Source organism: Crinia signifera, chromosome 9, assembly GCF_055691185.1.
Source record: "Crinia signifera chromosome 9, ASM5569118v1, whole genome shotgun sequence".
Lineage (NCBI taxonomy): Eukaryota > Metazoa > Chordata > Amphibia > Anura > Myobatrachidae > Crinia > Crinia signifera.
The window spans coordinates 77,198,478-77,225,603 of record NC_139225.1 but is presented as its reverse complement, the minus strand read 5'-3'; the positions used below and the strand labels follow the sequence as shown (position 1 = coordinate 77,225,603).

Below are 27,126 nucleotides of genomic sequence, written 5' to 3'. Positions count from 1 at the left end.
ACTGAAATTCTTAATGTGTCTCTTGTAATTGGAGTTTTATGGACAGCGGTTGCAGAGATTACCAATTGTAGCACTTTTCCCCGACATCCAAGTGTTCTTGGCCCCTAATCACAGGAGCACAAGTGAGCCAAACATGGATGCTGATCAACTCACCTGTGCTCATGTACATAGAGCCTAAGAGCCTTCCAGATCAGGCAGCTTGTTAAATTGAGGTTGGAACCCTCTGGCCTTACACTCTGGTTGGCTCACGTCCATTAATGCAGCAATACTTGAAGAGGTCTTCAACCATAAAAAAGGTGCTAAAATTCAAAACATATACTGAAAAAAAATTAAATAAGAAAAAAAAAAAAACGTAGTGATCCCATTATTTAGTGTGCAGAACAGCAGCCTATTAACACTCACTACAAGGAGTGTTACAGCAAACAAATGGAAGGCAGGAATCACTGAAGATGGTGCAGAAGCAGACGTGATTACAAGTGATATGAAACAATAACTTGATTGTTATGAATCACATTTTTTTGAACTTTAAAATCTTTGATTGAGTATGAACTGAGCACCAAACCACAGCTGTCCTCTGTCTTACAAAGTGCTATCTTCTTTGCTTGGGTCTGAGTGAGTCATATACACTCGGCAGTGGATGTCATCCTTCCTACGGACTCTCCAACAAAACACAATGCCAAGCCACTCTTCTCAGCCTACAAGGCATAAGGAAGGGTTTGGCCTTCCTAGGCCTGGTAAGGAGAAGACACACTGAAATGGCTTTCTGGAGAAGATCGGCTTTGGATACTTGTGGAGACCAGAGAAATTATAAGGGAAAACAGTTTTTCCATGAACTGAAAACTGATATCCACAGTGGCAGCTGTGTGAATCCTTTATGTCCGTGTTAGGACCACTGATTCCTCATTCACTGTCCAACAGTTTAACCTTCTTCAGTACTAGGCATTTATTATTTCCCCAGGATGGGAATTAGTCTCTGGATTGGTAGAACAGGATATATCCTGACTCTGAGTTTTTGGAAATGTCTGACGTTAAACCGTAGAACTCTTCAATGGCTTGGGCATCTATCTTCTGTGGAAGGATGGAAGAAAGAAAAAGTTCTTAAATATGTCAATTTTTAGACACTGAAAAGTTTTGATTGACAATGTTTCACACAATGATGGACATTCTGGGGGAAATATACTAAGATGTGTATTCTGCTTTGCATGTGATGTTGCTATGGGCAACCAATCAGATCATGTCCACTATCTTCTAGAGGGTGCTAAATAAATAAGTAGATTCTGATTGGCTGCCCATAGCAACATCACAAGTGCAGTAGAATACATATCTTAGTAAATTTCCCCCTCTATGTCCAATTCTGATCCAGTCTAATACCTGACCCTACAAAACATAGATGATGGAACTGTATAACACCAAATTTATTAAGCTCGGTGAAGTGATAAAGTGTCTGGTTTGTTTTTATCACGGCCAATTAGCTCCTAACTGTGAAGTTACAGGCGTGGTTTGAAAAATGACAGGTAGGAGCTGATTGGCCGGTGATTAAAACCAGACACTTTATCACTTCACCGAGCTTAATGAATCTGCCCCTCAGGCCCTTCTTATTCAGGAGCATAAACCTCTGCCAAATTGCTTTGAATCCCTACTGTACCCAGGAAAAGGCATTTGGGCTGAAATTAGATCTCCAGGATAGGAATACTTTTATTTACTTAGTAGATGGGACACAGAATACATTTAAATCCATTTCATGGATCAATGCGCCAACCCAACCCAACCCAATAATATTCTCTTTTAAAATTGTTTAACCGAAACATGTAACATTAGCTCCCTTTTTAAAACCAACTCCTATATAAATTGTCACTTCTAAGAACTCCCATGGTGCAAACTATGGGCCAATTCAGACACTTCTCCAATGGTGGGGGGTTTGCACTTCTGCGAATATGCAAATATGCAGAGCCATTTGCTCTAGACAGTAAAGCTGGGTACACATATATACAATTGTCGGGCCATTCTTCCGTTCTGGGTCGGGCGGCCGTTCAATTGTATAGGTGTGTCGCTGTCCCGTACGAGCGATAAACGGCAAAAAACGGTCTTGTCCGTCCATACTCGGTCAGTCAAAGGTTCTTTGCTGTTTAATTTTCATCCGACAGGACGGCCCCATATCGGAACAAAAGTGCAGTGTGTACGCACGTACGATTGATATGCTGCCGTCCTTGCGACTATACTGCCAAAGCTGGAACGCCCATGTGGGCGTTCCATAGCTGCATGATCTCTCAGTAGGGTGACTAAAAAAAATAAAAAAACAAAACGAGAAAGTCGGCTCCTGATTGGCCGCTAGGCGGCCAATAGAATCATTCGGATGAGAGGCGCGGAAGATGAAACATCTCTGTGCCTCTCAAAGTCCATCGTGTACCGGCGGCTGATGCGGCGGAGACGGAGAAGATGTCGGGATCTTCGCCAGAGGACCTGGTGAGTAGTATTTCCTTCCACAGGTCCCCCATGGATTTCTTTGGATCCAGGACCCCGGACTCTTCAGCCCTGGAGCCCCGGAACCAAGGCACCAGAACGGACCCAGGGACCTACCGACGGGCTCAAGATAGGTAAGAAGTATCAGTATGTATGGGCTTTGGATGTATTAAAGTTTTATTTTTATCGTGTGTCAGTGTGTTTATTTTACTATTTTTTTTCCTGTGGAACTATAAGTGCCAGCGGGCCCTTTAATGCCCTGCATGCTGGGACTTGTGGTTCTCCAAGTCCCAGCATGCGGGGGAGGCTTTCTGGGACTCATAGTTCCACAGTAGAAGACAATAGTTTTTATTCTATTTTTTTTTACACTTCAATCAGCCCGATGACCACCGCACAGGGTCACCGGGGACAGCACCAGGCTTCAGCCTGGTCAGGTAAGTCCTGGAGGGGGAGACCCCTTAATTGGGGGGGTCCCCACTCCCCCAGGGCCCCTGGCCAGGCTGACCGGTCAGAGGGCTGAATGCTTTGGCCTGGGGGACTTGCTGGCTGGTTTGGCCTGGGGCTGGTTCTTAAAATACGGGGGACCCATAGTCATTTAGTCCCCCGTATTTTGGGAACCAGCCCCGGACCTGGAGCCTGGGGCTAGTTTAAAAAAAAAAGCAAAGCCCTATATGGTTGGTTTCCTGATTTTTTAATACCAGCCCCGGCTCTTCAGCCTGGTGCTGGTTACAGCCGTGGGGGGGGACCCCATGTAGTTTTTTTTTTTTTAATGGGTAAAAGGGTGACTAAAATGTAGACGCATAACCCATCTATATAGAAGTTTAGTCACCCTGCCAGCTGACTAAATTTCTATATAGACGGGTTTGCGTCTAAATTTTAGTCACCGTGCCGGCTATTTCGCATATATAGTGGTTTGCTATAAGTATGCCCTAACCCAGCCTATTATGATCATTTTGTTCACATATGACGTGAGAATAGCCCAAATCGAGACAGTGTGTACGTTGGTACAATCTTTTTCTTGCGACTGTTTGGACGGGAATACATCAGACTTCGTAAGTAAAATTGTACAGGTGTGTACGCGCGTGATCGGCTGTTGTTTGTGGACGATCCGATGGGTGTACGGTCGATCGAACGGTCGCAAGAAATAGGGATTGTATATATGTGTACCCAGCTTAAGGTCCGAGGGGACTGCAGGGGAACGTGTACAGTTTTGTGGGCATTCTCCTGGGAACATAGGCTGGTTGATGCCTGTGTGGGGCCGGTGGCTGATCTGCATCCGGAATAAAAGTCAGTTTAGACTGGACTTTTATTCCCAAAGGGGAGAGAAATCATTCAGTGGTGTTCCACCTTCGAATGATTTCTCTCCCATTCGGCCACATGCGAGGGGACGTGTAAGGGAACACATCCCCTCGCATGGTAGCGACCGGATTCGGTCAGCTCGGGATAAGCGGTGCTGACCTGTTCGCTAAGTTGCGAGTAACCGCACGGCCTAGCGAGCAGGCACGAATCAGGCCCTATATGCAATAGGACACTAAAATGGATGACGTTCTAGGTTACCCTTTTACATCATTGAGATAATGTGATGGTATATACAGGGACACCAGAATTCCTGCATCTACTCCTCAGCCAATAAAGAAATGTCACTCATCACTAGTTACCATCTGGTTTCATGAGGGAAAAGTATTACCAACAATATACTTATTCTCAATACGCATTTCTCTAGTGCATCCTATAAATGCTAGATAGAATCAGATAAGCTGCTATGGGCAAAATCACCTTTCTTCCGTTTTAGTAGCTTTATTAAATGTACCTTTAAAGGTGAAATAAAACAGACCAAATATAATACTGGATGATAGATGAATTCAGGAGAAGGAGCTTCTAAGGAGGTTACAATACGGTCACTGAACACGAGTACAATGTATGTGATGCGCTGCAGTAAACTCCTTAGAGGCCATCCTTATTCTGGACCAGGCATACCACCATGTACAGTGGATATGGCAGTATATTCAATGTATATTTAGCAAGAACAGGATGCACTCTGTAAGAGATACAGGTTTTAAGCTACAATACATAAAACAATGTTTGACTGGGGGAGATTATATCACAGAAAAGGTACAGAAGCTGACAAGACGAACATAACCAACCTCTACAATATCATCATCAAACAGCAGCCAGAATCCATGGCTCTTTACAATGGTGATGTAGTGTCCACGGTTCGGCCCACTGTCTCAACAAAAAGAGAATTGTGCGGTTATGCAGTTGACTTGGAGATGCTAATAATAATAAAAAAGGAAGAGTTCTACTATATGTTAAAAGCCCATGTGCATACACGTATAAAAACAGACCATATATGTATTTACTGAGGCAGCTCAGACGGTGTAATGGTTATCATTCCTGCCTCACAGCACTGAGGTCATGGGTTCGATTCCCACCATGGCCCTAACTGTGCAGAGTTTCTATATTCTCCCCGTACTTGCGTGGGTTTCCTCCGGGTACTCCGGTTTCCTCCCACATTCCAAAAATATACTGGTAGGCTAATTGGCTGCCAACAAATTAACACTAGAATGTCTGTGTGTGCATGTACATTTGGTAGGGAATATAGGTTGTAAGCTCCACTGGGGCAGTGACTGGAGGGTTCAAATATTCTCTGTACAGCGCTACAGAATATGTGTGCGCTATATAAGAAACTGTTAATAATAAATATATGGCACCAGTACACATAGCTTCACCATTTGGAGCACAGTAATAAAACAAGGCTAAGTATTAAACAAAAAGGACAGTTTACTACGGTCAGATTCCCGGGGCGTGCCTTTTTTGCAGCAAATTTTAAAAGGTAAAACCAGCTTGATTTTTTGGGATTTACAAATTGATAGGGAAAGTACATATTGGGCCACCTAGAATGCAATATGAATAAGTGCTTAGTCATACAGCAGTATAGGCTTAGGATCAGGAGGTTGCTAAGCTTTCCTTAAGCGGTATTCAGGGAACCCTGGAAGGTTTAGAGCCTAGAACAGGGGTGGCCAAACCGGTCCTCAAGATCTACCAACAGTTCCTGTATGTCAGGCAACCTGTGGATCTATAGTAGGAATGAATGCAGCATGTTCGAAATGTGGCAGTTTCGGTGCATACACACTGGCCATTTTGGCTCAGCGTAAATGGACAGCGATGATCGCTGAAATCGTTGGGTTGAAAATAGCTCAGTGCATACACACTGAGCGATTTCCCCCCTACCCAGCGATTTTTGCCGCTGTGAATGGCTTTCCATAGCAGGATGCAGGTTCAGACACATGGCGCCAGCCGGCGATGATACAGGAGCGTGCATCAGCGCTCATCGCCTGCCCATGCACACTGGGGTAGCTTTGGGTCTGAAAGCAGCTCAAACGACAAAACTGACCTGCTTTCATCTCAAAATCTCCCAGTGTGTATGGGCCTTTAGTAATGACTACAGCTGTGCACCAGCTAGGCGATTTGGAAAATGTGGACCTTTAAAATATCTGAAGGTCCATTTTGGCCACCCCTGGCCTATGGAAAGTTATATTGCATGAAAAAGGGAATTCCATGCAATCCTAAAGAAGTCCTTAATGGGGCAGTGGAACCAGTATTTAAAAAAGTGCAATTCTCATGTACAGCAGAGAAGAGGAAATATAATATTTGTTAACACATTATTTATTTGAATCTATATAACAAATGTGAGTGACGCTGGCATTTTTAGCAGATTATTTGCACATCTCTCATAGAGATGTTGGCAATCAAAGGGTTACGATGATAAGGTAGTGTGCAAAGTTTGACGACTATTAGTTAAAAAGTTTGAACGTTATCATGGAACATACATACACACACACACAAACATCGTTCAATTATACTTATGTACTGTAGATAATCATCTATTTGTGCAAAGCTTAGACAAGTTTTCTATCATTATTCATTGCTACAAGACAAATGATAAAGACCCGTAGAAAAGGAGAAGGTTTAATATTGCGAGCAGTGAAGAAGAACTATCTAAGCTTTATGTTGGAGATGGGATACGGAGAACTCACATGCCTTTTAATGGTCAGCTCAATGGTCATATGTAATGGTATGTAATCTCTAATAGCTACCCTATTAATAATCAGATTTACACACCTGCCGCAGTGGACCACCACCGCTACGAGGTCATACATTCGTTCAGGGTTGGTGGCATCCCCGGAAGTGTTGAAGAGCCGCAGCTCTAGTGGGAACACCACACGGTAGGAGAGTTTGGTATATCGGTGCAGCTGGTCCATGTATTTAAATCTTTTCAAGTGCAGGGCTAATATCATAGGCAACTTCTTCACTCTCATCCTGCAAACAGATTAAACACACAAACTGGCAAGTATTTCATTGTATCATTCACATGTAGCAAGACAGGTCAGACAGAGACACAGAACGAGAAGACACGCTGAGATATACTTGTACTACTCAAACATTTTCAGAAGTGGAGAACTAGAATATAAATCCTGCTGTGAAGGATGATACAAAGGGAGAGATGGCCAAGACACATAGTTAAGTTGTAGGAGAATTGGCCAGATGTACTAAGCTTGAAAAGTGACAAAATGGAGACATAAACAGACAGCTAATCAGTTCCTACCTGTCATGTCACAGGCTGTGTTTGAAAAATGACAGGTTGGATCTCATTGTTTGGTGGTTTATCACTCTCCTTTTGATCACTTTTTAAGGCTTAGTACATCTCGCCCAATATGTGAAGGGGAAAGGAATAATAGTGATCAGTGTCAGAATACAGAGCTTGTCAGTAAATTAGACAGCTTGGCTGAAAGTATTTCTTACATCAGAGGGAAATGAAGCCACTCTTGTCTATCACAACTGTTACTGGGAGACACCTGCATACTCCATGTAGCCAGCCACAGGTGTATACTCATAGTTCAACAAAAAACAGAGGGGAGAATCGGCGCTCAGAAAAATACTGTTTCAAGTGCCTGCATCAATTCAATAAAAATTATTTAATCAATAAATAAATAAATTCATACACATGTATACAATAGACATAAGGAAAATAATAAATATATAAATATGGCTATCATATACCATCTTTTGCCAACGGGCCCACCTCCTAGGCAGCTACCAGGACATAACATCATACGGCCTTAAATCACACGGACGCTTTCTGGACTTTTATGGACACAAGTTCTTGGATCAGTGCAGGTCCTATCAACACCACACGGGTGACTATACAAATATCCCAGCTCTCCCAATAGGTCCATTGCCATTTATTGTTTTTATATTTATATATTTATTATTTTCCTTATGTCTATTGTATACATGTGTATGAATTTATTTATTTATTGATTAAATAATTTTTATTGAATTGATGCAGGCACTTGAAACAGTATTTTTCTGAGCGCCGATTGTCCCCTCTGTTTTTTTTGTTGTTCTATATTCTTACTTGGGGAACTGACCATCCCCTGAATCGGCTGCTCTTTAAAGGAATAGACTCATACAAAAGCGCTCTAATAGATTGACCTAGGTCAGTCTCTTTTCCAATTGTATACTCATAGTTACATAGTAGTTCAGGCTGAATAAAGACGGGTGTCCATTGAGTTCAGCCTTTAGTTACAGTGCATGATCTATTTGCTACATCCCTTTATATAAATTGTGTATTCTGATTAAATGATAGACTATGCATGTTTGTACCCTGGGTGTTGTTACTCAATAACGGTTTGTCCAACTTTATTCTTAATGTATGTATTTTGTCTGCCGACACCGCCTCTCCTGGAAGAGAGGACTACTTTATTTAGCACCTTCTAGGAAATACTAGATTAAGGGGGGAATTCAACCAAGGATTCCGACTGTCAGAACGTCCCAAGTTGGAATCCTGGTCCGTTTCCACTCAGCTCGACTGTAACTTGACAGCCGGAATTCATTGTTCCAGCTCGAGTGTTGGAAAGTGGGGGTGTCGGCAAAAGCGGTAATGGATTGTCGAAAAGTGTCTGTGAATTCTACAATCCATGGCAGTTTCCGACAAAACTGATCCGACTTGTTTTAATGTCGGATTTGTTTTGTCGTAATCTGCCTTCAATGCGGTTGGAAATTGCAGCATTGCATACCGCCCATAATCTGATTGGCTGCCCATGGCAACATCCCATCTGAATAAAGCTCCCATCTAAGTGCCCATATATTGCGTATATCACAATGTCTGTGGTGTCAGGATTAATCCTAACAGAAAAGTACTACAGCTCATAACTGTGTTACCATTTCCACACCATAATCTCCAGGTCCAGCCCTCAATAGACGTGTACTGTACAAACACCGCAATGCAGATGTTAACGTGGAAGAGCGGGCTCACCTTTTCTGTCCTTCCTGTTTGCTTCGACATTGCTCACAGTAATATTTGTATTCGCTGCATAGTGTTTCTGTATTACTGAATCCCCTGCAGGAACACAACAAAAAAGAGTATGACTAACACAACATGTCACAGTAGGGGGCATACTTCTATAAAACTGGAAAAAATTACAGTCTTCTTAAAATATATAGCATCTTTTTAAAGTATATTTTATGATCAAAAAAGTAAAAAAAAATTAAATTATGTGGTACTTGTGTATTATAGCGGCGCCCCCGATTCCCATCGCGCGATGTTTTAATCGCATCGCATGCCATGCACCCGATGGCATGCGATGCGAAGCGATTTTTGCCCCCTATACGATGAAAGAAAGTATAAGCACACTAAAGGTTGCTTTTAAGCACAGTAATGGGTGCTTACAATGTTAAATGCACCCCCACGCCACTCCCCCACTATAAACGTGAACCCGAAACGTGGCGAGCGCAGCGAGCCAGCGAGGGGCGGCGGTACGCGTCCTCCGACCTTTTCATACCCCCACTATCCACGTCGGCGTGGAGTTGAGAATAGAAAGTGTGGCGAGTGCAGCGAGCCACCGAGCCCGAAGCGTGGCGAGCCCCGCGAGGGGACGCGGATACCTTCACAGGTATCGGAGTCCCCTCGCGGCCTTCACAGTTATCCGCGTCCCCTCGCGGCGCTCGCCACGCTTCGGGTTGACGTTTAGAGTGGGGGGGGGTGGCGTGGGGGTGCATTTAACATTGTAAGCACCCATTAGGGTGCTTATACAATGTTTAATCGCATCGCATTGTATGGCATTGTATGCCATATACAATGTCATACAATTTTAAAATTGTATGGCATTGTACAATATCGCGCGATATTGTATCGCGCAATATACCTTATGGTATGCGATGGGTGCCGCCAAAATACACAAGTACCAATTGTGCTTTTAACAGTTGGCTTCTGGTCTCTCAGACAGTATAACAGTGGTTCCCAAACTGTCACTTGGCACCCTGGGATGCTTGAGTTGGTGGTCCAGGACCAATTCAAATAAGTTATAATCAGTGTAATAGGGTATAACCAGTGCTTGTAGCGGCCAGTTATAAAATATTTGGACAAACAGAAGCTAACTTTGTCCCTACTACATAATTAAAAGTAAAGATGAAATTTAAACACAATTTATTTCATTAAGATTTTTATCTCACTAAGAAATTTTTAGTCTAGGAGTGCTGTGGATAAAATTCGGATTCAAAAAATGGAATGATATCATTGGATAGACAGTAACTAGGTCAACAAGCATTAGGTCGACACCACTAAGTCAACATGCAGGAAGGTCGACATGCATGAAGGTCGACAGGTCATTAGGTAAACACAAGCATTAGGTCGACATGGGGAAGGTTGACAAGCAAAAGGGCGACATGGGGTTTTTCACTTTTTTATCACAAATTTCAACACAGTCAACATGGATACTGAAATACAGCACCGCGTCCCCTCGCCATGCTTCGGGCACACTATTTTATACTTTCACCACACTAATGGATGGTAAGGCATGAAATATCGGCTGCCGGCACATGTCGACTTAAAGTGAAAACACCCATGTCGACATTTTCTGTCGACCTTCCCTTTGTCAACCTAATGCTTGCGTCAACCTAATGACCTGTCGACCTTCATGCATTTTAGTGCATGCACCTAGTTACTGGAGAACTAGTGACTGTATCCCCCTAACATTTGGGAATCAGTGCAGTTTCACACTGTTTATTATGTGGAGATGGAAGACTATAGCTAAAATTAATTACTACAGGTAGATGTAATGTCTTTCATTTTCTGTATACAGTATAGTAGATAAAGAAAACTGCGGGGGGAAAACTAACAATAAATCGAAGCTAAATAGAATAATAACTGATACCTATAATGGACATGTAAATTTACATCTGATTGATCATTCCAGCTACGTAACATTTGGTTTCAGGTTCCTTGTGAATGTATGCTGTAGTAATGAAACGTTACACGTTGAAGTTTGTGTTTCCAGTTTAGGAAAACAGTATTTTACCAAGAATGTCAACTATTTCACCTACCATCATTTCCCAACATTGTGTATACAAAATCATCATCATTAACAGGTGATCTTTAAACCACCTAGAATTCTAACAAGTACGTTGGCCAGGAGTTTTTAATGAAACTAGCACCGCTTCCAGCTCACCTTAAGCAGTGCGTAATGGAAGTGTTCTGCTCCACGTCTACCGAGAGATCCAAGAAATCTTCATCTTTGCTACTAACCTTGAATAGAAAAGGCAGAGTGTTAACAAAAGAAACTCTGTTAAATACTGAAACCAGTTCTGCACGTCACAGAGAGTTCACTATCTGTTTACTTTCCTAGAAATGATCAATAATAATAGGGTTATGTAGAGAATTTTCTGACAATGAATATTTTCATTCAGTTGAGTGAAAGCTGCTTTATGCTGCTGTATATAGACGGGAAACGGTCATCTGTCAGACCAGACTTAGGTCGACTGTCATTCGGTCGACCCCGGAAGGTCGACTGGCCCCAAGGTCGACACGGTTAAAGGTCGACATGGCTCAAGGTCGACATGGGCCACGGTCGACAGGCGGTATTTCATGCCCTACCATCCACTAGGACGTGGTGGGAGAATAAAAAAGTGTGCCTGAAGCATCGCGAGCGAAGCGGTTCAACTCCAACTGTGTCCATGTCAACATTCGGGTAAAAAAAACAGTGAAAAACTCATGTCGACCTAATAACTGTTGACCTAAACCCATGTCGACATTGAGCCATGTCGACCTTCAACCCTGTTGACCTTGGGGCCAGTCGACCTTCCGGGGTCGACCTAATGACTGTAGATCTAAGTCTGGTCTGACAGATGTACCGATGCCATATAAGGGCCTAATTCAGCTTTGTGTATGCAAAAAAGCACATGAATGTGCAAAGCCATGTTTTACTGCAGGTGGGGCAGATGTAACATTTGGGGCCAGATGTACTATGCTTAAAAAGTGATAAAATGGAGAGTGAAAAACCACCAGCCAACCAGCTCCTACCTACAGGCTGTGTTTAAAAAATAGAGATACAGCAAAAGCTGTTTAGAGCGCTGGTCGTGGTTGTTAGACTCAGAGTGAGCTGCTGCAACTGGGGATTAGTCAGATCCCTAGTGTTGATTGAGAAAAAAACAAGAGAGGGGTAGTTGCAGCGCTCTCAAATTTTAATGAGTGAGTGCGATATCAATAAAATTGAATAATGAACATACAGTACATATGAAAAAAAAAATATATATATTATTAAAACAAGGACTTGATAAAGCTGTCCCTAGTGACAGCGAAACGCGTCGGTGACCAAGTGGGACCATTTGTGGACATTTCTCCCTACCTGCTTAATTCTTCTGGGACTTTAAACACCACCTCTTCAATTCGTTTGGAGCATTTCTAACTTCCAAGCATTGAGCACCTTACTACGGCAGCCCTCCCCCACAGCTATCCAGACTGGGGTAAAAAGATCACGGCTTGCTCATTACAATTGGAGTGCCATACCCAATCCCCGACTGCACTCAATCCGCACTTTAGAGAGGATCCCTACAAGCAATATCCTTCGCCCCATTGGGCCAGGGACACCTCCAGCGACCTTTGGGATTACAAATTGGGACTTATAATTGGACTCCAGCACCAGTATCCAGTGGTTCAGTACCAGAGCAGGTTATATATTCCACATAATGATTGGTCCACTTGTTGCTTTTAACCAATACCTTGTTTTAATAATATATTTTTTTTTTTTCCTATGTACTGTATGTTCATTATTCAATTTTATTGATATCGCACTCACTCATTAAAATTTGAGAGCGCTGCAACTACCCCTCTCTTGTGTTTAAAAAATGACAGGTAGGAGCCGATTGGTTGGTGGTTTATCACTCTCCATTTTATCACTTTATTGCATCTCTCCCAGGCAGAGATTTAGATTTGGGTAGGGTGTGTCCAAACGGAAATCTAAATTGTAGTGTAAAATGAAAGCGGTCTAACATTTGTGAGCAACATGCAAAAGCAACCAGTATTTAGCCTGCAGAGAAACAATATAAATGTTTTTGCTCCCATTACATAACAACATGATGTGTTCCAGACACAAAGGGGGAAATGTACTAAGATAGGAGTTCTATTTCACGTGCGATTTCTGCTATAAAACAGAATTTAAGAATGACAGAGTAAATGGAGGAAGTAAAAAAGAAAGAAAGGAAGTGAAAAAAGCCAAAGAGAGAAACACAGACAGAGGGGTGTATTCAATGCTTTCTGCTCGCTGTCACAGCTCGCAGGGTCAGTCTTCAACTGACCCCCTGCACACGCCGTTTCCCCCCTCGCTAGGTTTTTGGAGCGAGGGGGAAACTGCGTATGCGGCCGCTAAAACAGCAAGGCTCATGGCTAAATGTAGCAAGCTCCCTGCATTAGCCGAGAGCCTCGCTGTTTGGGGGAATCCTCGCCGTCAGATTTCCCTGTCGAGTTGAATAGGGTGTGTGGACCGCACTGGGGTTAAAACAGGTGAGGATCGCTTGTTTTTGGCGATCCCTGATGTTTAACCCCCTCGCAACCCCCCCCCCCCCCCCCTCACACACACAAAACATGCTTAATAGCTTATTAAACTGCATTATAATGTAAACACCTATCCAGACCTCGCACATAATTGAGGATCAAAGTGGATATTTATCTGACAACAGTGGTTATAGAAATTCACCCTAATAGATTATATTTTATGCATTAGAAATCTCTAATGATTCTTGGTACAATCTGTGCTACTCACAGTCTCACAGTTAAGACATCTGGTTTCATTGGTTAGGGTTCCCTGGAAGATCTAGTGAACCCAAGTGAGGTCAGGTTTATCTGGTTCTGGCAGTTCTAAGCTCCCATTCTGCAGCTTGCCATTCTGGTTCTCCTGTTTCTTCTCTTCCTGTAGTAGGTCGGCAATAGTGTTGAGCAGGTAATTTAGGAACTCATGGGCATCCTGTTGCATGTAGTTATCAAACAGTTCTGCATGAGCCAAAGAAACAAAACAAAGCTTTACAGTGCAATTGTATGGAATGTGCTGATTCAAATTCCTAGTATGAGTCATTGTTCACTGTAGGTGCAGGGCGCGGATCATTTAGGAGGACAGATTTGGATTTGAGGCCAAATTGTTAGATGTGATGTATTGCTATAGTTATTTGTGTGTTTATTAATGAAACTGCCCATTCAAAACCTTTTAAATTACATTACAGTGTTTTTTGTTTATTCCCTATAAACATCATTAGTTACTCATTTCCATGTTCTTTATTCGATCCTCTTTCCCATATCAGTTACTCACAAATCACTGCGATGCAGGACATAAAGCATATGATTCCCAAGCAGAATTACATACATTTCTCCACAAGAGGGTGCTGTTTATGAAGTATATGAAACCACTCTATTAAAATGCTAATAAATGCTGCTGATCACTGCATGACCAGGATGAGCTGTAACCGGAACTATGAATAAGTCAGGAAGAGAGTTGGATGTGAAAAGCAGCCACCATAACTATTCACATGCATAAAAGGAGCATCATCGGCTTTTCTATGGTGACGAAAAGAGCTGCTCGATGTTTGACACACACACACACAGTAAAAACAAGTTAGTGCGCAAGAGTCCACCTCACAATATTCCTTTATGGAACTACATGTCCCAGATTCTGTCATAAAAGGAAGCTGTGCTTTACACACTGTACATTTTGCAATTGTTTCCTCTGTACCTCGGTTCATAAAGCCATCATCTTCCTTCCTACATCCGCAGCTCACTACGGTCCTATCTCTGCAAATAAAACATTTTCCTCTTCTCTGTGTCTTTTTTCTCAATTGAGATGTAGGGTGAAATTTACTAAGATGTGAAATACACTTCACAGGTCATGTTGCTATGGGCAACCAATCAGAAGCTACTTCTTATTAATTTACCACCCTCTAGAATATAGTAGACAGGATGTGATTGGTTTCCCATAGCCACATGACCTGTGAAGTGTATTTCACATCTTAGTAAATTTCACCCGTAATTTCTTATGTGTGGTATGATAAGGCCACTTTTTGGACTCAGAATTTATTATGCTATTTACAATATACTTGCGAGTATGGGTAACTGAAATGTATCAGATTTGAGCTGGACTTTTTTTGACAGTCTGATGTTATGTATATGTACTGTACGTTCTTTATAACTCAATAACATTTATTTGGAGGGAAAAAAAACATGTTGGACAAGCTCCATAAATATTCTCATCTATGCTAAAGGGTATGGTATAACATGTCTACATTCTAAATAACATAATGTTGATATTGTAAAGGTTAACAATAATGATATTTTAGCCTAAAGCTGGCCATACACACCTAAAGATTTATTGTCCAATCTGGCTCGTTGGAGCGAAGATCTGGTAACATTTGAGAGGAAATAACACAACCATTTGCACTGAAATGCTGCAAAAGGGATTTAACGGATTTATCTGAATGACCATTTCTGTCTGTTTTCCAGAGTTTGCTAGCAAAATTCAATTGTCGTCATTTGCACCCAGATATAACCAGACTTTTGTTCCAGACTGCCAGATTGGACAATAAATCTTTGGGTGTATGGTCAGTCTAAAGCTGGGTTAACACTGGTAGATAGATCTGCAGATCAAATTGATCTGCAGATCTATCTAAAGATGGATCGGGCATCGTGTTCTCCATACACGCTGCCCAATCCATCTGGGCTGACATCACAAATGGGTGGGCGTGTTTGCATGCGTTCGCCCACTGAGCTGCCAATCACTGGCGGCTCACGGCAAGGTTGTATGGGTGGTCGGTGGATCATACACACTGCCGAAGGTGCATCGATGTATTGGCCATTCAATCGAACAGATGATATATCGGCCAGTGTGTACGCACCTTTACTGTAGGCTAACAGTAAATATAACCTTATTTGATGGTAGGTCAATGTCAACTTTGGCAATGCAAACATTTTGAAGTTAACATCCTGACGTCATACCCTGTTAAATAAGTGCTGTAGAAACACTACAACAGATGCAAGTTGGCAAAGCAGCTAAATGCTTCTGGGTTGGAGTGAGAGCGTTTTATTAATACATAATATTTTTATGTACAGTATAGCCATGCAGTTTCTTTTAATCCTTTGCGTGCCAATAGGTGGAAGAAATTACCAAGCAAACATTTTTATTCATCATAATGACCTGTAATGTTTACCTTTGTATTAAAAAATCTAATTGTTTTTTACACAACATTTTTTTATTTGAAATGTGAGCGACGCTGGCATTTTTAGCATATATTTTTCACATCTCTCAAAGGGTTACATTCCCCAGTATGGCAATCATATGAAGATCAGAGGGTACAATTCTAACATTGTACTTCACTGAAGTTTTTAAAATGTTACTTTAAGTGGGTTTCCAAACCTCCGGCTCAATTCGGTACAACTCAGTATGACATTTGAATACCTGCCTTCAGTTCACCTTTACTGCACACATGAGAAACCTCCATTAATGTGGCAAGGCATTATTTACTTACCATTTTCTTTCCTCAATCTGGAGATGAACTTTTTGGGAGGTATAACCCCCACTTTCTTCTTTTGCGTGGCAATGCTGTTAAACAAGTCCGCCAGGCATGTGAGCAAGCTTTCCTTCTTCCATGGCTGGACCTTGTATGCCAGAACTTTTTCCCGAAACGGGCGACAAAAATAAAGTGCTTGTAGAACAGAATTGCAGTAGCAGGTGTTGCCAAACTGGGAAAGACAAGACAGAAAAACTAATTTACAAATTAAATACTATAGAAACCAAATAAAAAAGTAGATTAAAAAAAAGTTTCCAAAAATCAAGTGGGGGTGGCCACACTATCTATATAGATATATATTGACCGTAATATATAATATATATAATAAAATATATATATTTACTGTATTTAAGGGTTACACATATGTATATAATAGAGGCGGTTATCACTATGTACGCAGCTAGAATATATTCTGGAGATCTATGGCAAACAGCAGCACATATAAGCTTAGATACGCATTTTTTTGTGGGTGTCCTTGGACTACAGAAAAAAACAAAAAAGGAAATATTCTGTACAAGATACAATACAAGAACTAAACTGAATGTAAAAATAGGAATATATTCAGCATTTTTTTTTTAAATAAAAAAAGGTTTAAAAACTCATAAGTGCGCATGAGCATTAATGCAGCGTCACTGCTCTGCTACATAAGGGAATCGTGACTAGCAAAACGTATTAGGAACCTAAAATAACCTGAAATGCTTATTCAAAAGCCCTAATTCACTGCTAAAAATAAGTAGGACGCAGGATAATGCATCAGGAATGTATTAATATGTAATAAATGACCATAATAAGGGTTGAGAACTGTAGAATATTTCTCGTAATAAATCTCAACAATGTATTCTGAATCAGTCATTGGGGAATACGCATAGCATGGCAACAGTAATATGCATGGAGCAGAAATGAGATATTGAGGTTATTTTTAGTGTTTTCTATTTATAGTGAGTTGTGCACATTTAAAAGAGTCTTTAGAACAAAATTCAGTTATAGCTCCAAATTTTCTATAGCAGGATATGTTCCATTACCGTCAGCAACAAAACAGAGCCAATATTAGGCTAAAATAGTAAAAAAATGCCAGCAAAAACATAAGGGGGAGGGGTGTCTTCTATAGGACAGGATATAACCAGAAAAGCCCCCCATATGTTATGCAACTCTGCTATATCTTGCATATTTGTAGTGTCCGGACCCCTTTTTGGGCCCTGAACCCCCAGGGGGTGCTAGGGGTGCCTCACCCACACAGTATTTTTTCCAGATTGTAAGCCATATGTGTACAAAGGGCCTTATTCTGGTTTACTCTTAAAGACAAATGGCACTTGTTTACTAGCACGGCGCCCACCATTTTAATCTTATGCCATCGCATCGATCACATCGCAGACTTAACTGTACAGCCACCCTGATGGGTGATTAATATGTTAAATGCCATTGTTAATGCCACCCCCACTATAAACGCCAACCCGAAGCGTGGCGAGCACAGCGAGCCCACGAGGGGCGGCCGTGCGCGTCCTCCGACCTTTTCATACCCCCCACTATCCACTAAAAGAAAGAGGTAGAGGGAAGTCTGCACTAGGTGGGGTTAAATAATTCAAGTGGGATGAAGGTGTAGATAGTGGATTAAAGATATAACTGACTGAATTAAAGAATAATTTCTAAAGTTATCATTACACACAGGCTTATGACAACAGCCTTAGTCTGATTATTGTAATGGTCAGTGGTGCACCCCTGAGTTTGGTATAAGTTTAACAAGGAAAACAAAAGGGGAAAGAAACTCGGGTGGGGTGCACTCTTAATATCTTAATCACAAAAGTTGTTCAATAAAGATATTTTTTAATTCTGTTTTTTTTAGTGTGATTTTTAATATATTTGCTGAGTGTTTTAGATTAGTAACCAAAGTTACTGATTTATTTTACAATTAGTCTATTCTGGCGATTTATTAACTCATTGCAGGATTAGATCAGATTGGTGTGCGTAAATGCCCATTTAACTATAAATATAAAAATATGAGAGCTGCTGACCGTCATATATCCTTAATGCCTTTAACCAAGAGGCAGTGTCAATGTGGTCTCAATTAATTTTGAGATAAGGATTATAATCATTGGTCAGCGTAACTCAAAATTTCAAAGGTAGAAAAATAATGACATATACCAAAAAATTATTATCATAATATTATTTGCATATATATTTATATACATATAATTGAGACCACATTGACACTGCCTCTTGGTTAAAGGCATTAAGGATATATGACGGTCAGCAGCTCTCATATTTTTATATTTATAGTTAAATGGGCATTTACGCACACCAATCTGATCTAATCCTGCAATGAGTTAATAAATCGCCAGAATAGACTAATTGTAAAATAAATCAGTAACTTTGGTTACTAATCTAAAACACTCAGCAAATATATTAAAAATCACACTAAAAAAAACAGAAATTAAAAAATATCTTTATTGAACAACTTTTGTGATTAAGATATTAAGAGTGCACCCCACCCGAGTTTGTTTCCCCTTTTGTTTCCCCCACTATCCACGTCAGCGTGGAGTTGATTTTCTATAGTGTGGCGAGCGCAGCGAGCCACCGAGCCTGAAGCGTGGTGAGCCCCGCGAGGGGCCGAGGATTACTTCACATGTATTCCGCGTGCGCTCGCCACGGGCTCGCCATACTAAAATCAACTCCACGCCGTCGTGGACAGTAGGGGTATGAAAAGGTCGCCACACTTCGGGTTGGTGTTGATTGTGGTGGTGGCGTTAACAATGGGGGTGCATTTAACATAGTAATCACCCATCAGGGTGACTGTACAATTAAAAATCGGGTGTGATCGCATCGCATGCCATTGTAATGGCATGCAATGCGACGCAATATTAAAATTGTACAGTGTGGCTCTTAAAACCCGAAAATCGGGTCCCATCGCATCCCTTAAGTAGTGGTATGTGATGGCATACGATTGGCGCCGTGCTGGGAAACAAGTACCAGACAAATTCCTTCCCAAATGGACAAAACCATGTGCACTGCAGGAGGGGCAGAGAGATTTCGATTTGGGCGAGTTATTTTGTTTCTGTGCAGGGTTTGAAGAAAAACCCCACCCAAATCTAAATCTCTCGGCACATGTTACATCTGCCCCACCTGCAGTGCACCTGGTTTTGTCAATTTGAGAAGGATTTTGCCTCTAAGAGTGTATCAGAATAAGGGCCAAAGTTTGGTAAACATTGGTCCAGTCATTCCAAAGTTATTCTGGATATGTTGCTTCCCTGACCCACTTTGTGTATTGGCAGGGCCCCCTTTTGGGCCCCCTTGGCAGGGTGCTAGGGGTGTCTTAGCCCCACAGAATTTTTTCCCAGATTATAAATCAGGTGTGTACAAAGTTTGGTGTAAATCTCTCCAAGTAGATTATAATATGTTCCAGTTATGCTGGAACATATTATATTATAATTTACTGAAAAATGCTATTTATAGATACGGATGGTGGTGGCAGCAGCAGCAGGAATATTGACCCACAGATCACTTTTATATTACTAGCCTAGAAGAGATCGCTTGACATTCAAATACAGCTGGAGCCAGCCTCCCTCTTGCTGGCGAATCGCCATGGCGGAGGTTCTGGCGCTCCGATATTCTTCTCGCGCTGGCACCCAACAAGGGGCGTGGGTGCACGCCATGCAATACAATCCACCACCACTGGGTGGCTAATGCTCCATCAAGCTAGAGTTGGAGTGATATACCGTAATGTGCCAATGGAATCCCGCCATTCGCCGTACGGAGTGCGCTTACAGTATGAGACGCTCGTGCGCGATGAGACGCTCGTAGGAAATGAGACGCTCGTGCCAATGAGTCGCTCGTAAACATCGGAGCAAGCAAAAGGGCTGTGTAGTGTCATGATCCTATACAAACATTTACCTTCACATTCACATAGCCGATGCTGAATATTTTGAACTGTTGGTACTGTGCATAATGTGTATGCAGCTGAAGTCAACCGCCTCCTCCCTTTCCAGGGGTGGAGGGGGTCGACTTGACCTGAAATACAGTACAGTACATTACAGCGCTAATTCATTAAAGGACTGTATCAGACGCTGCCGCAGATCACTTTTATATTACTAGCCTAGAACAGATCTTTAAGGATTTACGCCTGACATTCAAATACTAAAAAGAACTAAAAATTCTCAGGGGAAGATACTAGACATGTTGAAACCAAAGTCTTCAATCATTACCTGGAAAGTTAATAGTGTAGTGTGATAACTGACTGAGCTGTTACTGTATTACAGAGCTCCTGCTGAAAAGACAACTTTATATACAGTCCAGGCAGGGGCGGATCCAGGATAAAATGACAGGGGGGGCACCATGATAAAAAAGGGTTTGGGTGGGGGAGGGGCGGTGTTAATGGTGCCAGTGTACATGTTAAGAGAGCGGCAGGAGAGGGTTGGAATGGAATTAAAAATAGGCCCTGGCATTTAAAGTACGGAGGCCCACCATGGCGACAAAAGTGAAGGATGTAGTTGTGCGCGCACCAAAGGCACGCTCCAGAAAAGGGTGTGTGGCCACTCAACAGGGGGCGTTTCAACACCATATACAACTTCTACACATTATGCAACAAAATACTAGACCCCATTATACTTGCCCCTTACACATGATGCCAAATGGAATGAGTTAAAATTGACATAATGCCACATGGATTGAGCCAAAATTCAAATAATGCCACATGGATTGTGTCAAAATTCACATAAATTCTTATAATGCCACATGGGTTGAGCCAAAATTCACATAATGCCACACGGATTGAGACAAAATTCACATAATGCCACATGGATTGAGCCAGAATTCACATAATGCCACACAGATTAAGCCAAAATTCACAATACACTTCATAAACAGGGACATTGTCCACCAAAGGCGCTTATTAAACATTTACACCATAATGTCCATTACACGTTAAGTTACACGCCATTATGTCCATTATGTGTTATGCCAAACACCATAATGCCTATTAAAAATTATGCTACATAAGTGCTGCTTCTCTACATGCTCATTGCCAAGGGTTCCATGCTCATTGCCAGAGGTTCCATGCTCGTTGCCATGTGGGATTACATGCTCATTGCCAAGGGGGAATACATGCTCGTGGTAAATGGGGGACAGCCGCCGCCAGGCAGAAGTGATAGCCACTGACAGTGGCAGAGCCTGGCTGTATTCAGAGCACTGCAGGTCCCGGCTATTTGAAATAATACCCCTTTCACACCAGAAAATGCATTCCCAGGTTGGCCCCTTTTACACCAGCCTAGTCCCTGCATTTTCTGGTGTGAGGGGGAGAGAAAACCACCCCTCCCCCCTTTAACCAGTTATCTCATTTAACCGGCTATATCTTTGGAACCAACTGACCCATTTACATGAGACAAGTATTATATTGAAGAACTTTTGAGTTGGCTTTGAATGATTTTGGTCCAGTGAAACTGGAACGTTTGGTTCCAGAGTAATCTGCCCTCAAAATCATGAACAGCCATGAAATTACATTTCAAAAATAAAAAATTCGGTTTACACGCATTATCTCTGGAACCGATTGACCGATTTGGACCAGCCTGGTATCATATTGAAGGCCCAGCGATTTGGAATTGAATGATATCAACCACAAGCTTCTGAGATGCCAGGACGGGAACTGGCAGCCGTCGGAACCGGGTGGGGGTTGGAATTGACGGGTCCCATATTATCCTATGGGGAAAAAACGTTACAGGTTTGCCAGGCAATATCTCCGGTTCCCGGGGGACTAGAGACACGGGGCTGGGCTCGTTGGAAAGCCCTGGTCCTCAGATACAAAATAAATGACAGGGGGGGCACGTGCCCGGGTGCCCCCCCCCCTGAATCCGCCACTGAGTCCAGGGAGATTAGAGTCTTCCTCGAAGCCTCAATGCGTAATTATCTGCTGTGAGTCACCATTTATGTAAGCATCAGAGGAGTTATAGGACACTTCCATCTTTGCACAATTTAAGAAACAACTGGTTATAACAGGAAGCCTTACAAAGAAAGTTGAAGCCAAGGGTATTAAATGGGTTTCGCCAAGCAGTCACTGACCACAAAATGTCCCCATAACTCACTTGACTGCTACTGGTTGGATAGCCTAGGAACTACAGATGTGGCCTCATTGCAGTCCTGCCAAACAGCTCCTGCCGGTGTGTCCAGTCCAGTGAGAATCTTCTAGCATTAGGTTTATTGTTTTGTGAAAAATGCATCTTATGCTGGGTACACACTGGGCAATATATTGGGGCCACACCAGCAGGTATGTACAATGGATATATCTGTGAATGACTGTGGTCACATACATATTGTGTCAGCATTACATTTGCTGCGGGGGCTGTGCTGATTAGCTTGATGTGCCAGACATGTATATCTGGGTGCAAAGGGGTCTCTGAATTTGTATGGGAAACGCTACAATGTAGGAGCCGCAGCTATTTTCAAGCTGCTCTGCTCAGTATACAAACTCAGTCACACACACACACACACACACACACACTATTAGTCCACAAATGCCGGGTCGCACACAGGATTAGGGCACGGGTCTATCCCTGCATTTGCGCTAATTTCGGCTCACAGCGACCCAGCTTATTGCGTGTCGCTGACATCATCCAGAGGGTGGGAGGAGCGACGGAGAGTCAGGCCTGCAGGGAAGGAGGCAGCACTAAGGTAACGCTAGGGATGGCCTTTGCCATCGATGGAATGGATGACCATTGATGTTTTTGCCTATTGATGGTCATCCATTTTCTCAGGCTGAGTGGCCTGTGTGCCAATCAAAACACGGGGGCCAGTCTTCACAGGTGTCAGGGACGGAGCTACGCTCTGTGTTCTGGCCCCTTACGAGAAAAATTAACTATTCGTTTACGATTAACATCGATGGTGGGAAACCATCTGGTTCTCCTACATCGATGGCAAAACTATTCTACATTGACCATAAACCATCAATGATTTCGAAATATCGATGGTCAGCGCCCATCCCTAGGTATCGCTGCTGCCTTCTCCATAAAAGTGAATGGGACCTGGTTACCCATTCACACTGCCCAGCAATCTGGTTCTTAACTGGATAAAAGCCTTCTTTTTACTCAGGTCTTTTCCAAAGGCCCTTTCACACTGCACAGTGACCGGGGTCGGACCCGGGTTATTTGTGCGGTGTGAAAGGTGTATAAGATGCAGTGTCAGCAAAAAGATGCCCAACGCTAACAGAATTTCATGGGACCTGGTGGCACATTCACATCAGGCCTCTCATGGTACACTATGTGGCTTATTGAGGATGTATGCGGAAATATCTAACCTAATATGTGGCCAATGTCTTTTGCCTTCTCTTCTTCAGCTCTGGGACAGCTACTTTAGGAAAATAACAGGTGTGCCATTATAGTACTACTAGACAAAGGGAAAGGAGAAGGGGAGGAAGGACGGTACGGATCTTCTATAAATCACCTAGTAGAAGAGAACACATGATTGATGGCTTATTACCGGTGGTAACTGTACAATAAAGCTACAAACATCAACATCGAAATAAAGAACAGTGAAATAAGAAAAGGGTTTTAGTAAAAACTTACATTGACCAAACCAAAATAATGTTCATTTACAGGAAATTGTTCTGGGCCGATCTCTTTTTCCAATGTTGAGGCATTGGTGCCCTATGGAAAACAACAAAAAATACATTTATATTAGGCAAAACACATAAACCATTGTAATAGTGCAAAATACAAGGTTTTAAAAAAAAAAAATCTGTACAACAGAACACACAATGTATTTGTACAGTGGCTCCAAGCTCTTAAGACACACACACACACACACACACACACACACACGGTGCCCGAGCAGAAAGCAGCTCAGTTTACTCATTTGAGCCGCTTTCAGCTCGAAAGCCGCCCGGTGTGTATGGGGCAGCAATGAGTGGTAAGTGCTGATATGGGCTGGCCTGGCCGCTCTCTGCTGGTATTACTATTAGATGAGCGATGGAGTGGGCGGCTTTTTATAGCATCCTGTTATGGAAAGTCGTCCACCCCAGGGGAAAAAAAAAAAATCGCTAAAATGGGCAAAAATCGCTCAGTGTGTATGCACAGAGAAATTTTCAGCCCAGCTATTTTTTCCACGATCATCTTTATCCATACACGCTGGGCAAATCTCCCAGCTTGTATGGACCTTACCCATTCCCATCTCATCATATTCTACTTGGTCTCCATTACCTTGGCACCACAGAAATGTACCGCTGCCTCACTTCTCATATTTTTAGATTAATCTGCCACTGTTAATCATTAACTTCTTCAAACTCTCCATTCAGTCAGGCTTTGCAAGTCACTTCTTACTGCACTAAGCATTCTTTTTTTTGTCTCTCTGATGCCATCACATCCCCACCCCATCCTCTACCACTCAGTCCAGATCAAGCTGATCACCCTCGCATATAAAGTCCTTAATTAATCCTCCCTCTCTACATCTATCTCTAACTTGATTTCTGTGTCTTTCATATGTCATATCTTTTGTTCCTCATTGACCACTGCCTTACATCCAATACGGGTTCCTCCTCGCACACCCACCTCCAAAACTTTTGCCACTTTATACCAGTCACCTAAAATATACTTCCTCATCAGCTTCAAACATGCACTGAAATCACTGTTTCCCCCTTAGCACGCACTGAAATCACTGTTTCCCCCTTAGCACGCACTCTCTCTCGCTGTGCCCCCCCCATAGCACGCACTCTCTCTCGCTGTGCCCCCCCATAGCACGCACTCTCTCGCTGTGCCCACCCATAGCACGCACTCTCTCGCTGTGCCCCCCCCCCACCCATAGCACGCACTCTCTCGCTGTGCCCCCCCCATAGCACGCACTCTCTCGCTGTGCCGCCCCATAGCACGCACTCTCTCGCTGTGCCGCCCCATAGCACGCACTCTCTCGCTGTGCCTCCCCTTAGCACGCACTCTCTCGCTGTGCCTCCCCTTAGCACGCACTCTCTCGCTGTGCCTCCCCTTAGCACGCACTCTCTCGCTGTGCCTCCCCTTAGCACGCACTCTCTCGCTGTGCCTCCCCTTAGCACGCACTCTCTCGCTGTGCCTCCCCTTAGGACGCACTCTCTCGCTGTGCCTCCCCTTAGGACGCACTCTCTAACTGTGCCTCCCCTTAGCACGCACTCTCGCTGTGCCTCCCCTTAGCACGCACTCTCGCTGTGCCTCCCCTTAGCACGCACTCTCTCGCTGTGCCTCCCCTTAGGACGCACTCTCTCGCTGTGCCTCCCCTTAGCACGCACTCTCGCTGTGCCTCCCCTTAGCACGCACTCTCGCTGTGCCTCCCCTTAGCACGCACTCTCTCGCTGTGCCTCCCCATAGTACGCACTCTCTCACTGTGGCTCCTCTTAGTATGCACTCTCTCGCTCTGGCTCCCCTTAGCAAGTTCTCTCTCGGTGTGCCTCCCCATAGTACACAACCTCTCGCTGTGGCTCCCCATAGCATGTACTCTCTCGGGTGTGCCTCCCCTTAGTATGCACTCTCTCTCTGTGGCTCCCCTTAGCATGTACTCTCTCGCTGTGCCTCCCCTTAGTATGCACTCTCTCACTGTGGCTCCTCTTAGCAAGTTCTCTCTCGGTGTGCCTCCCCATAGTATGCAACCTCTCGCTGTGGCTTCCATTAGCATGCACTCTCTCGCTGTGTCTCCCCTTAGTATGCAACCTCTCCCTGTGTCCCCCCCCCCCATAGTATGCACTCTCTCGCTGTGGCTCCCCATAGTATGCACTCTCTCGCTGTGGCTCCCCTTAGTATGCACTCTCTCACTGTGGCTCCCCTTACTATGCACTCATTCGCTGTGCCCCCCCATAGTATGCACTCGCTCGCTGTGCCCCCCCATAGTATGCACTCGCTCGCTGTGCCCCCCCATAGTATGCACTTGCTCGCTGTGCCCCCCATAGTATGCATTCGCTCGCTGTGGCTCCCCTTAGCATATACGCTCTTATGGACAGGCCCCATCCTGTGCAAACTCATCCTGCCTAACCTATCCATTTATTACTGTATGATGTCATATGTTAATGTGTTTGTGCATAGAGCTGCTTGAAATATTGCCATACAAATAAAAGAGAACGGTCTGCAGATCCAGAAGGTCATTTACCATGTAAATGGACAACCTACAGTGTTACATTCCAGCAGCCCACAAAATGAGGCTTTGATGGATGATGTTGAAGATGATGAAAGTGTCAAAGTACTGGTCAAGATTTCTACACCTGAACAGTCCAAGCAGTGGAGAGGTATTTTATCTACCCCTTTCCCTGAATCCACATACATTGCAAGACTGAGATCAAAGATCACATTACTGTGACAAATAAACAGTTCTCCATCTTCTCTGGCTTTATGGTAGTACAGTATTTCATAGTAGTTTGTACAGACAGCACTAAGCTGGGCACAACAAGCTCTACTAACATTAGTTTCTAAGTATCCAGACCACTGATTGGCGGCTATTGTGAGCTGCCCCACGTCTCCTTACAAATGTCACTAGTAGTTAAAAAATCATTTAAAGAGTGAAAGATTGCACAACTATGTTCAAAGGTTAAATCCCTCTGTTATGCCAAATTCCTGCATTTCACATTTGAAAAACATTGGGCCTATTAAAGTTTAGCAAGGCAAAATCAAAAGCACTACAGTACGTTCATGTATTCTTCCCATCTAATTTCAGTGTTCACATCCGTCAGCATAGTTGCTGCACAGTAGGCCTGATTCACTTGCAGTTGGAGCTGCTAACACTACCACAGCCTTGGAAGTAGTAAAACCGCTGTAGTGGTAATGCAGCAGGTTACTATTACACACCATA

At 43.1% G+C, this 27,126-nt stretch overlaps 1 protein-coding gene across 1 annotated transcript; it reads right to left on the bottom strand.

The window, feature by feature from the left end:
• LOC146036879 (ubiquitin carboxyl-terminal hydrolase 46-like) lies at positions 1-25,746 on the bottom strand. The gene is made up of 9 exons (XM_083160731.1): positions 25,666-25,746; positions 23,892-23,972; positions 16,306-16,519; positions 13,560-13,786; positions 10,971-11,047; positions 8,780-8,863; positions 6,583-6,780; positions 4,605-4,683; positions 1-1,068 (listed from the first exon to the last, which is right to left on the bottom strand). The coding sequence occupies exons 1-4, from the start codon at positions 25,744-25,746 to the stop codon at positions 13,611-13,613; spliced, it is 552 nt and encodes a 183-aa protein (XP_083016857.1). The 3' UTR covers positions 1-1,068; positions 4,605-4,683; positions 6,583-6,780; positions 8,780-8,863; positions 10,971-11,047; positions 13,560-13,610.
• Positions 25,747-27,126: the final 1,380 nt, after the last annotated feature.

Excerpts from the sequence above, each read along its gene's own strand:
- LOC146036879 (XM_083160731.1), bottom strand. The coding sequence starts at position 25,746 with ATGGGGAGGCACACCGAGAGAGAACTTGCTAAGGGGAGCCAGAGCGAG. Across the intron at positions 16,520-23,891 it reads ATTATTTTGGTTTGGTCAAT|TTTGGCAACACCTGCTACTG; the intron begins GTAAGTTTTTAC and ends TGTCTTTCCCAG. Across the intron at positions 13,787-16,305 it reads CAGATTGAGGAAAGAAAATG|AACTGTTTGATAACTACATG; the intron begins GTAAGTAAATAA and ends TGGCTCATGCAG.